The sequence below is a fragment of the Grammomys surdaster genome, unplaced genomic scaffold (assembly GCF_004785775.1).
Source record: "Grammomys surdaster isolate TR1022 unplaced genomic scaffold, NIH_TR_1.0 125688, whole genome shotgun sequence".
Taxonomy (NCBI): Eukaryota; Metazoa; Chordata; class Mammalia; order Rodentia; family Muridae; genus Grammomys; species Grammomys surdaster.
Genome location: NW_021620524.1, coordinates 1,131,302 through 1,142,289, shown reverse-complemented (window position 1 = coordinate 1,142,289; position 10,988 = coordinate 1,131,302). Strand labels below are relative to the sequence as shown.

Below are 10,988 nucleotides of genomic sequence, written 5' to 3'. Positions count from 1 at the left end.
ACACATACCACACCTCTGGCCTCTACACATGTGCATGTGTGTGCCCCTCCTGCACATAAAACACACATCATTTGATATGTTTAAGAGCCATTTGCACTTTATGTTTTAACTTTTTTTTCCCTTCCCCAAGACTCGGTTTCTTTGTACAGCTCTGGCTGCCCTGGAACTTGCTCTGTAGACTGGCCTCCCTGGGTGCCACAATCGCCTGGCTACATATCGTCTTTTAAAAATATTTATATTAAATTTTTATTTTGTCTGTCTGTATGTGTGTGGGCATGCCATAATGGGCCTGCGGAGTCGAAAGAACAACTTCTGAGAGTTAGTTCTCTCCATCTAATATGCAGGCCCAGGGACTGAACTCAGGTTAATGTAGCTTGGTGGCAAGCACCTTTTTATCCACTGAGCCATCTCACCAGCCCTTGACTAACCTTTCAAGTAACACTGAGGATTCCCTAGCTCCCTGCACTGTTCCTACTTCATATCTGTGTCCTTAACAACCACCATGCTTTGACCTTACTGAGACTAGTCACCTCTGGCCTTGACCTTACTGAGACTAGTCAGTTATGGCCTTGACCTTACTGAGACTAGTCAGCTATGGCCTTGACCTCACAGTAACTAGCCAGCTATGGCTTTCCCAGCAGGTTTGAACCCAGCCTCAGTCTTTGACCACCCTGGTGGCCCTGACTCTGAGATCCTGGTGTGAGCCTGAGCCAGAATTCCTTAATCTCTCACAGATGTTCCATTCCTAAACACCTCACTAGGACCAACCAGGGACAACTCATCCCTTTCTCTTGGGTTCTCTGGTGAATGAGCTCACACTGTAGGTCCCATAAAACCTGTGTTCCAGGCACCTGGTGCTTAATTCTTTCCTTGTGATCTCAATCCTCTGTAGGGTATGGGGGTACTAACTATGAGAGTGTACGTAAGTCAGTTGTGTCCACTAAATAGAATAGTGACTTACTATCATTGTTGCTAGGGAACATACATACACAGAACTTTGCAGGACGCTCCTGTCCATGGATGATGATTCTTCCTCCTCCTTCTCCTCCTCTTCTTCAAGATTTTATTTATTTATTTAATATGATGAGTATACTGTAGCTGTCTTCAGACACACCAGAAGAAGGAATAGGATCCCATTACAGATGGTTGTGAGCCACCATGTGGTTGCTGGGAATTGAACTCAGGACCTCTGGGAGAGCAGTCACTGCTCTTAACCATTCAGCCATCTCTCCAGCCCCCTACTTTTGTTTACTTTTCAAAGGAGAAAGTAAAGTGCTTCGGGACTTTCCAGAGGCCGACCCAGCCCCAGTGCTGGAAGGACTGGGGACTGCAGCCACTCTTACTGGCCAGAGGTTCTCACTCTGCACTGCAGCGCCCCCTACCTTCCGTATGCCTGCCGTGTGCCAGAGGCTCTCGCTCTGTGCTGCAGCGCCACCTGCTGTCTATGTGCCTGCCATGATGGGAGCTGAACCTGAGCTGAGTTCAGGGGCCAATCTCCTAGGCACCACTTCCTGCTGTGCAAATCGCTACCTTTCTTCAGACTCTACCCCTGCTCCTGAGATGGATATTCCCCTTTGGTCTTTCTTATACTGTGCTCCATTGTAGCTAGCAGACCACCAGGGGCTCAAATCTGAAACTCGAATCTCTTCCCAGAATATCTGAACAGCAGGAATGCCTGGATCAGAGTAGAAAACTTAGAAAATGTGTAGCCATAACCAAAAACTAGACAAGAGCCCATGGTTAGTCACCAAGGAGAGACACAAAGGAATAAAGATGTCGTGCAGAGCCTCCAAGTGAGTATCCAGATAACACAATCCGGACTTTACTTATTTATTTAGGCTAGGGGGAAGGTAACAAGGGTCGGGGGCAGGACAGGGAAGGACTGGGAAACGAACGTTGTAAGGGGTGTATGTTATGAAGTCTCTAGAGAACCAATACAAATATTACCGAGTGAGTGAAATGGCACAGGGCAGCTGCACGTTCTTGACAGCTCAAGCACAGAGTTTGGCTTCTACAAAGGAGAGGGATTTTTCCTCTGTTTATGTTGTTGTTTTTTTAAAGTTTTCTCAGGACCAGTTCAGCCCATTGCTGCACCTTCCCTGAGTACTGTGGAGATTTGGTGTAGAGCTCCGTGTAATCCTGGGTAGCTTGCTCTTTGAAAACCAAATATCCAAGAAGCCTTGGAAGGCTTTCTGGCTACAGTGCCATACACACAACTGTCAGAGAAGAGCCAGCTGCATAGATGGAGCCTTAGGATTTTCCAAAGGCATTTCCCAGGCAGGTTTTTTTTTTTTTGGGGGGGGGGAGGAATGCAAAGCTAAGCTTTGAGAGCAACTGGGAGCTATATAAGCCAGTGAGACTCAACCAGCACTGTCACAGCTTAGGAATTAACATGAAAAGGAATAGAGGCTGTCACCATCCCCTCCCTGGGAATCCACAAGTGGGGGTGGGGAGATGATGTAACGGGCAGTGACCTTGTTGTGCAAAAATGGCCTCTCTTGGGGTTCCTTTACACCCTGGTAAAAAGCTGAGTGAGGAGGCAGCATCGATCTTCTCCCCAGGCTCTGGGGAAGTGGAGACAGGAGGCTCATGGAAGGAGGGAGGGGAGGGGGGTAGTAGTTCCCTAGCATCCAGTCTAGCTGAAGTGGCAGGCTTCAGCTTCACTAAGAGAACCTGTCTCAAAAATAATGTGGAGATTAACTGAAGATGACAGCCAATATCAACCTCATGAACATGCACAGAGGAACACACACAAACACGCGCGCACACACACACATATACAACACAACACACACACGCACATGCACACACATATATACAACACAACACACACACACATACAAGGGCATGCACACATAGGCACATGCACACACACAAGAGATCTCTCACAAACACATATTACACCATTACCAACAAGTCAGAAACTGTGGGCAGTAATCCATGTCAAGTAAAGCTATATTCCGGAGAAGGGAATGCAATCGGGACACTGACTGTTTACACAGGGGCTCGTGTACCAGGGTGGTCTCTAACTCACTATGAAACTTTAAGTTCTCTCTCTTCCACACACTGAGCGCTGATATCATAGGTGCGCCACCACACCCAGACTGGTTTTTTTGGTTTGTTTTTTGATAGTTTCCCATGTAACGGCCCTGGCTACCCTGGAACCTGTTTTGTAGACCAGGTTGGCCTTGAACTCAGAGATCCACCTGCCTCTGCCTCGGATTAAAAGTGTGTGCCACCATGCCCAGCTCGCCCAGGTTGATTTATTGCAACAGATCACTTATTAAAGAGAACTAGTCTTGCTTCTCGTGAACTAGAGACAGCAGTGAGGTGGAGTGGAAGCTTCATAGGTATTAGTGGGCTACGTGATGCTTAGGTTACAGGACCAGCCTTGGTAGGTGGAGGTACTGGGGACACAGCCACATGCACCCTACCCCACAGCAAGTGGCATCAACTCTGGAAAACCTCTGGCAGTCAAGACCTTGTCTGTTCTGAGCAGTTGTATCACCACCGAAGAGTCTGCAGACAACTCTCCTGTGGTGTGGATATATTTTCATCCTTGGAAAGACACTCTTTGCTGGTGGAGCCCACCACAAGTGAATACAGTACGGGCAAAGGAGGAAATTGATTGCTAAGGACAAAGGGGAGGTCTCCAAATTCCAGGTACTGAATGGAGTTGAGACTTGCTGCATTTCCACATTGAGGTCACAACCAGGTGAATGTGCCATAGCTGAACTGGCTGACACAGATGATGTCATTCCTCACAGTGTCTTAATGCTGCTATAGGGATCCTGCAGCAGCTGTCTATCTGTCTGTCTTCTTTCTTTTAGATTTTATTTATTTATTTATTTATTTATTTATTTATTTATTTATTTATTTATTGTATGTGAGTACACTGTCTTCAGACACACCAGAAGAGGGCATCAGATCCCATTACCGATGGTTGTGAGCCACCATCTGTGTTTGCTAGGAATTGAACTCAGGACCTTTGGAAGAGCAGCCAGTGCTCTTAACCTCTGAGCCATCTCTCCGGGCCTCTGCAGCAGATTCAATAACTCCATGCTTCCTTGCTTCATGCTCATCCAGTTCAACTATATGCCTGTTTCCCAGCCTGGCCTTCACTGTTCTACCCAGAACCCTTTTGGCCCTATACAGGGCCAAAGCCTCTCTCTGAAATTCCAGCCCTAAGGACTCCAAGACCTGTAAGATCTGACCCATATTGGAATTTCTCTTCTTTGTGTGTGTGTGTGTGTGTGTGTGTGTGTGTAGTCCGTTCATGTGTGCCTTACAGAGATCTCTCTGCCTCTGCCTCCTGAATGCTGGGACTAACAGTGTGCAATACTATGTCCAACCTGGTTTTCACCACCATGCAGGACTCTGGGCATGGTTCCCTTCTGGTACCTCCTGCCCTTTACACACAAGCTCTTCCAGTGACACGGGGAAGCCATGAGCCCAGCCCAAGTTGAAAGGATCATGGATGGAGGTGTGTTTAACATAACTAGCCCACACAGCATCCTAGCCCACACAGCATCCTAGCCCACACAGCATCCTAGCCCACACAGCATCCTAGCCCACGCAGCATCCTAGCCCACACAGCATCCTACTCACACAGCATCCTAGCCCAGCAACACAGTTTGTTCTGGACACGGCGGTTCCACCCTCAAACCTCAATGCTTCAGACTGTCAACTACTCTGTATCTGGAGAAAGTTTATGGTGGGCCCCAGTGATGTAGACCAGACTGGCCTCAAACCTATAGCCCTTTTGCCTCAGCTTACTCAGTCTTGGGATTACATGTGTGAGCCACCACCCCTGGCTGCAAAATAGGATTTTGGTTTTCTTTTTCTTTTGTCAGTTTTTTTTTTTTCCCCAGACAGGATTTCTCCGAGTAACAGAGCCCTGGATGGACTCATTTGGTAGACCAGGCTGGCCTTGAACTCACAGAGATCCACTTACCTCTGCCTATGGAGTGCGGGGACTAAAGGCATGTATCACCACACCTGGCCAAAGTAGGATTTCTATAGTAAACAAAGCATGTATATTAACATCATGACTCTCTTCCACACACCCTTCCTTGTGGCCTAACAAGTTCTAGGCAAGTGAGCCATGCCTTCATCCCTGCTTTTACACTACATAAAAGTCCTTGGCGGGTGTGGTGGTGTACAACTGTTTTTCCTGCCCTTGGAAGATACAGGTAGTAAACTTCTGTGAGTTCAAGGTTCACCTGGTCTACATAGCAAGCTCCAGGACAGCCAGGGCTACAAAAGAGACCCTGTCTTTAAAAAATAAAGTTCTTAGTTGAACCATTCTAAGCCTGGGGCCACTGATACACATCTTTCCACACTGACATATAAACACACACACATGCCAGAGTACACGATACACACCCTTTCTTAGCATGTTCACACAAACACTATGCATGTGCCGTGTACCCAAGAATACTCATGCACATTGCAGCTGTGCCCATACAGCTCCCTGTACCAAGGCAGAGCCATGCACACAGCAGCCATGCCTATACTCTCTCATACAACCAGCATGCCTGTACACATAACATCATACAACCAGCATGCCCATACACATAACATCATACAACCGGCATGCCCGTACACATAACATCATACAACCGGCATGCCTGTACACATAACATCATACAACCGGCATGCCTGTGCACATAACATCATACAACCAGCATACCCGTGCACATAGCATGTATGCCCACATCGGCCTTAGTACACAGGCACAGTCATGCACATGGTAGCCATGCTTACACATGTCAGTGCTTCCATCATGCGTGTTGAGAAAGACCACGCTAGTCCTTCTTGGCCTCACAGCATGGAAGGTTAAGGCAGTGGCGGGCAGGAACAGGCCTTCCTGAAGACTTGAGTTGCTGTGTGGACATCTGCAAGGCTGAGCTACCAGGGGTCGGGGTCATTTATAACAAGAGGAGCCACACTAAGAAGACAAAGAAGCCTTTACTTAACACTGTCACCGCTCCCCGAGGGGGCACCTGTCGAAGCTGATGGGCCTGCATCTTGCTCCTGAGGAGCCCAAAGGAAAGGCTCTAGAGATGGGAAGCACAGAGGGGAAGCATCCTGAACACCAAGTTAGAGGGAGGAAGTCTCCCAGTGGTGTCAAGGAAGGAGGGAATGGGAGAACAGCAGCCCTGTGTGGAAACACAGCCGTGAAGCTGGTACTAAGTGTCCACTGGCCACACAGTCTGCACATTCTGACTTTAGTGGTGGCTCTTTGAGCCCTCTAGCAAGAGCTAGTGGCCAGGCCTGAAGCCTACCACTTAATGATTGGCCCTCCTGGCACCATCTTCTGCAGGTGAGGGCAAGCTGCAGCTGTGGGAAGGTGGGAACCAGTCCCCTCCTGGGCCACAGTCACTGGGTAGCAGACCTTATCCATGGGAAGGACCTTCGGGCTGGGCTGGAGACACTGGCGGCTCAGAAGCTTTGCCTTTCTCTCTTTTCCTGGACGACCTCAGCGCACACAGCCTGGGGTCTCACTTTCCTGAGGGAGGTACCTGGTGTCCAACAGGGTCATGGGAGGCCTTCAAGAAGCTTCAACTGCTGCTGACTGCCTGAATCCGAGGCCTGAGGGAGCCAGACAGAGCAGCCACCAGGGGTCACCAGTTACTGGAAAGCTTCCTCGACCCTGTTCTTCATGGGACACCAGTGGGTGTCTGGGTAGAGAAGGCAGTGCACAGACTGAAATCTATCAGGAGAAGGAGTCAGGTCAGGTCTGCCCGGTGGGGACTGACACCAGAGCTCTCCAGGGTCAAAAGTCCCCAGTGTCCACTCACCGTGTCGGGTCCTGTTGTATGCTGAAACTTCCAGCTATGTTCACCACGTTATGTGGGTTCTCGGGACCCCCATAGCTCAGGGTAACCTGGGAGGGGAATCAGGGAGGGAGAGGGTCAGCTCTTCCTCCTGGGTCCTCTACCTGCTAGAGGAAATTTCACTCACTCCTTAGGCTCAGGGAAGCAGGAAAGAGACCCTTCATAAAGAAGCCCCATGAGACTTGCCATGGGCAGGTTCCTGAAGGTCCTTCATTCAGCAGGCAAAGTAGCCAGGGTCCACCCCCACAGGGACAAGGAACCTCCCTCTCCTGAGCTCTGAACAACTGGAAGACTCCTTGGGGGATAGGCTGAGTCCTTGTAGGAGTGGAGTAAGGGCCAGGTTGGAGCGTCCTCTACCTGCTGCAGAACAGCACCAGAGGGCAGCCTCTGCAGGTTTTCCAGGTGGGAGTGGAACAGGGTGCTATGGAGCAGACGGGCACCCAGAAGTCCTTCCACAATGTATCCTACTGTGCAGTCATCGGGTAGCCGGACACGCTCTGCCGTGCTCATGAAACTGCCTAGGCTGGAGGGGAGGCTCGTCAGTACTTCTAGAGCCCATCCCACCCCCAAAACTAGGCAGCGGGGCTCCCAGTCTCCCACTTACCTGGCCCATGGGCTCATTTTGAGGGCAAGGCCCCTGCTCAGGCAGAACCCAGCCCCACCAGTAGCAAACCAGAATTTCACTGTGTTTGACTGGAAAAAGGGAAAGCTTGATCAGGGCTGCCCAGGATAAGGCCTCCTCACCCTCAACCCTCCAACCGAATCTTGTTACCATTATCCTAGGCCACCCTATAGGAGTCTGCAGAAGGCACACGGGGTTTTCTGACATGTCACCTATGGCCTCTAAGCCCTTCTCTATCACTGCACCTGAGTTGCCAGTTCCTTGGGGCCTGGAAACCTAGGTACCTGGCCCACACCTGTCTTAGCATTTTCTTACTCTTCAGCACTCCTTGGGTCAGCCCCAGGGAGGATGTTAGCCCTGCACTCACGGTGCCACCGCCCTGGACCCTCTCTGTGGCTTCGATGGGGTGGTCCAGACTGGGTCGCCCCAGGTAGATGTCCTGGTTGGAAGAGAAGGTGGAAAGCAGGCGCAGAAGGCTTTTGGGGTTCACGTAGTTGTCATCATCCACGTGGCAGAACCATCTGAAGGTGGAGGGAGAGGCCTATGCACTGAGGCCCCTCCAACTTGGGTGGGGAGCCCCCACATTCCTCAGTCCTAGTTGTCTGTCGGGTGAGGCTACTTACTTTCGTCCAGATTCTATGAACTTATCGTATTCCACTGACATTTTACAGCACAGGGCTTGGCGGGTGCGCACAGCAGAGCAATTGGTGTTGATCATGCGGCCGCCTGCACGGTTGGAAACGGGAAGGTTGACTTTTCTAGCCTGCCTCCTTAGGTTTAGGTTGGAATATGCCTGTCCAGCCACTGGGCCAGGTCAAACTGCAGCCCCAGGACAGCCCTCATTCTGAAGCAGATGATAGTTACTTAGGACAGCACAAGCGGAAACAGGACAAGACTTGGCAGGTACTGCTGATGGGGCTTCTTCGGAGATTGTGGGTGGGTGACACTAGCCGTGGCACCCTGTCGAGAAATGGGAGCAGGGTGGGGGATCTGATGACTAGAAGGATGGGCACTGGGAGGTGCACTGGCAATGGATGGGTGTCTTGGCTCTGCCCTCCGGTAGAGGTGTGACACTAGTCAAGTGTCACACAGGAATGAATGGCCCCGGTAGATACAGCTCAGTCCGGGGGAGCGTCTTACCTGCCAGCAGCTGGAGCTCAGGGTCATCTCCATCGGTGAAAATGAACGTCTGTGGGAGAAAACACCGTGAGGCGCCAGAGGATCCAGTGAGTGGGTCTGGGACCAGGTGTGGAGCCCCGGGATCACGGGAGAGAGCCCGGAATCCAGGACACTCCGCGGCGGGGGACGGGGCGCGCACCTGCCGTGGGGCCCGTGAGATCCAGGTACGCAACAGCAGCCGCAGGCGCGGGCCGTGGTTCTTCCGAGTGGTCTTGACTGCAATGAAGACGTCGTCGGGTTGCAGGCGGGAGACCTCGAGGGTCAGGCTCCGGGTCGGGAGCCGACCGGGGTCCAGTGCGGGCGCGCGAGGCAGCGGCAGCGGTAGCGGCAGGAGCAGCAACACAGCCAGGACCGCGGCCAGCGCGAGGCAGGCCCGGCACAGCACCCGCCGCGCACGGCTCATACGATCGCCCCGGCCCGGGCGCTGGGCGCCCGCCTGCAATTGCGGCGGCCCCTTTAAGAGTGACAGCACCCCGCCCCGAGCCTTGACCCGGAACTGACGGACGCGCCGCCCCGGAAGTGAACGTCGCTGCGGCGCCGGGGGTGGAAGATGCCGCTGCCGGTTCAGGTGTTTAACTTGCAGGTAGGGGCTGGTGGCTGCGCTCGCCGCGTGGCCGTTCGGTCCGGATCGGGTCTGGTGGGCGGGGCTGGCGGCGGGCGGGGCGGGGCCCGCGGCTCTGGCCTGGGCGCGCGAGCGTCGCCTGCCTCGCGGGCCGCTCTGGGCCCCGGCCCCCGCCCCGCCCCCGCCTCGCGCGCCAACGCTTTTCGTGCGGGTGCTGGCCTCCCAGAGAGGTGCGTCAGGCCAAGATGCGGGGCAGCCCGGCGCCCAGCTCTGCCTCGTCGTCGGCCTCCGACCTGAGCCGCAGCCCTGCGCACAGCAGGTCAGACTTGCGGCCCGGCACGTCGGGCGACTACAGCCTGAGCGCCAGCCTGTCGGCCTGCACGCTACTTTCCGAGGTACAGCTGCGCGCCTAGCGGGTAGCGACTCTCCCGATGTCGCTCGAGGCCCTGGCCCCTCGAGTCCTCGGCCGACCTCTTCCGCATCGTGGCCTGTCTGCTTTGGCTCTCCTGATTTATGGAGATAGGATGGCAGTCTGTTTCTTTCTCTGTTGGCCTGGGGGAAGCTGTGTCGGGATCGCGTCTGGGAACGCTTGAGGGTTCCTGTAGTCAGTCGGAGTTGTGTCCAGGACCTGGGTGGGAGAGCTGAGGAGGGCACTTGGCTACCAGCACCTGTGGGAGCCCAGTGCAGTTTTGCCCTGGAAAATGGTAGGCAGAACTGACCGTGGGGGACAGGAACATCCTCTGCTGTTCCTCGTGCCTTGTGTCAAGGTGCTCGTCCTGTATTGCAGGGGGCCGTGGAACCCATGCAGATTGATGTAGATCCACAGGAAGATCCCCAGAATGCACCTGATGTCAACTACGTGGTGGAGAACCCCACCCTGGTATGGATCCCGTGTGGCGGAGGACTGCTGGCAACTTGGATCTGTTGAGGGGTCTAAGTCAGACTCCACTATGGTGTTGGTGTATATCCTAGGACGGTTGATGCTTTTTAGCAGCTGCATTAGTCACATCTCTGAGCCATGAAACTGAGTTTTCATTTTCCCTGCTGTGTTGGGTTCTCAGGCAGTGCTAAGATGCTACAACCTCTTCTCCATAGGGAGCAGTCCCGTTAAGTTGCAGTGTGAGTCGAAGCTCTATTTGCAGCCAACACCCTTTCCTGTGTTCTTGCCCAGCATCCATCACTTGTTAGATAGGGCATGCTCACGTTTCCATTTCCCAGTGCAGAGATTGAACCTTGGTCCTTAATCCATGTGGCCTTTTCCCAGCATCTGGGACAGCAGTCAAGACTGTGGTCCCGAGACTCAGGGGAAGATGTAGTGTTCTCCCAGGCTGCCAGGTCCTTGCTTACCCCAGTTGACCCTCTTATCCCCTCCTCCCCACAAGGATCTGGAGCAGTACGCAGCCAGCTACAGTGGCCTGATGCGCATTGAGCGGCTACAGTTTATTGCTGACCGTTGCCCTCCACTGCGGGTAGAGGCCTTGAAAATGGCTCTATCCTTCGTGCAGAGGACCTTCAACGTGGACATGTATGAAGAGATACACCGGAAGCTCTCTGAGGCCACCAGGTAAGCCTTAGGGGGCAGGGGAAGCAAGTGACCAGAGCTGGCCTGGCCATGGCTTTTCTGTGCCCAGCATTTCACCTGTGATGTGCCTATACCAGGGGGGAAACCTGTAGCAGGGAGAAACCTATAGCGGGGGGAAGCCTGTAGCAGGGGGGAGCCTGTAGCAGGGGGGAGCCTATAGCAGGAGGGAAGCCTATAGCAGGGGGAAGCCTATAGCAGGGGGAA

At 53.0% G+C, this 10,988-nt stretch overlaps 2 protein-coding genes across 5 annotated transcripts in view; one reads left to right on the top strand and one right to left on the bottom strand.

The window, feature by feature from the left end:
• Nucleotides 1–5,951: 5,951 nt before the first annotated feature.
• On the bottom strand, nucleotides 5,952–9,043 carry Rfng (RFNG O-fucosylpeptide 3-beta-N-acetylglucosaminyltransferase). Its single transcript, XM_028787837.1, has 8 exons — nucleotides 8,780–9,043; nucleotides 8,602–8,650; nucleotides 8,085–8,187; nucleotides 7,829–7,982; nucleotides 7,444–7,532; nucleotides 7,197–7,362; nucleotides 6,804–6,889; nucleotides 5,952–6,715 (listed from the first exon to the last, which is right to left on the bottom strand). The coding sequence occupies exons 1-8, from the start codon at nucleotides 9,041–9,043 to the stop codon at nucleotides 6,634–6,636; spliced, it is 993 nt and encodes a 330-aa protein (XP_028643670.1). The 3' UTR covers nucleotides 5,952–6,633.
• Nucleotides 9,044–9,129: 86 nt separating this feature from the next.
• The window catches only part of Gps1 (G protein pathway suppressor 1), a 5,165-nt gene continuing 3,306 nt past the window's right edge, over nucleotides 9,130–10,988 (top strand). For 2 of the 4 annotated variants that reach the window (XM_028787833.1, XM_028787831.1), the window contains exons 1-3: nucleotides 9,130–9,223; nucleotides 9,990–10,082; nucleotides 10,585–10,766. In XM_028787833.1, coding sequence (XP_028643666.1) covers nucleotides 9,191–9,223; nucleotides 9,990–10,082; nucleotides 10,585–10,766 — 308 coding nt within the window. In that variant the 5' untranslated portion in view covers nucleotides 9,130–9,190. Of the gene's footprint in view, nucleotides 9,224–9,371; nucleotides 9,598–9,989; nucleotides 10,083–10,584; nucleotides 10,767–10,988 lie in introns of those variants that run through there. The other 2 variants (XM_028787829.1, XM_028787830.1) reach the window with 2 other exon arrangements.

What these genes read in the sequence shown, in the direction of transcription:
- Rfng (XM_028787837.1), bottom strand. Translation starts at nt 9,043, where the DNA reads ATGAGCCGTGCGCGGCGGGTGCTGTGCCGGGCCTGCCTCGCGCTGGCC. An exon ending in TGAGCTCCAGCTGCTGGCAG is followed by an intron (nt 8,188 to 8,601) that starts GTAAGACGCTCC and finishes CCAACCGTGCAG; the next exon opens with GCGGCCGCATGATCAACACC. An exon ending in AAAATGAGCCCATGGGCCAG is followed by an intron (nt 7,363 to 7,443) that starts GTAAGTGGGAGA and finishes CCTCCCCTCCAG; the next exon opens with CCTAGGCAGTTTCATGAGCA.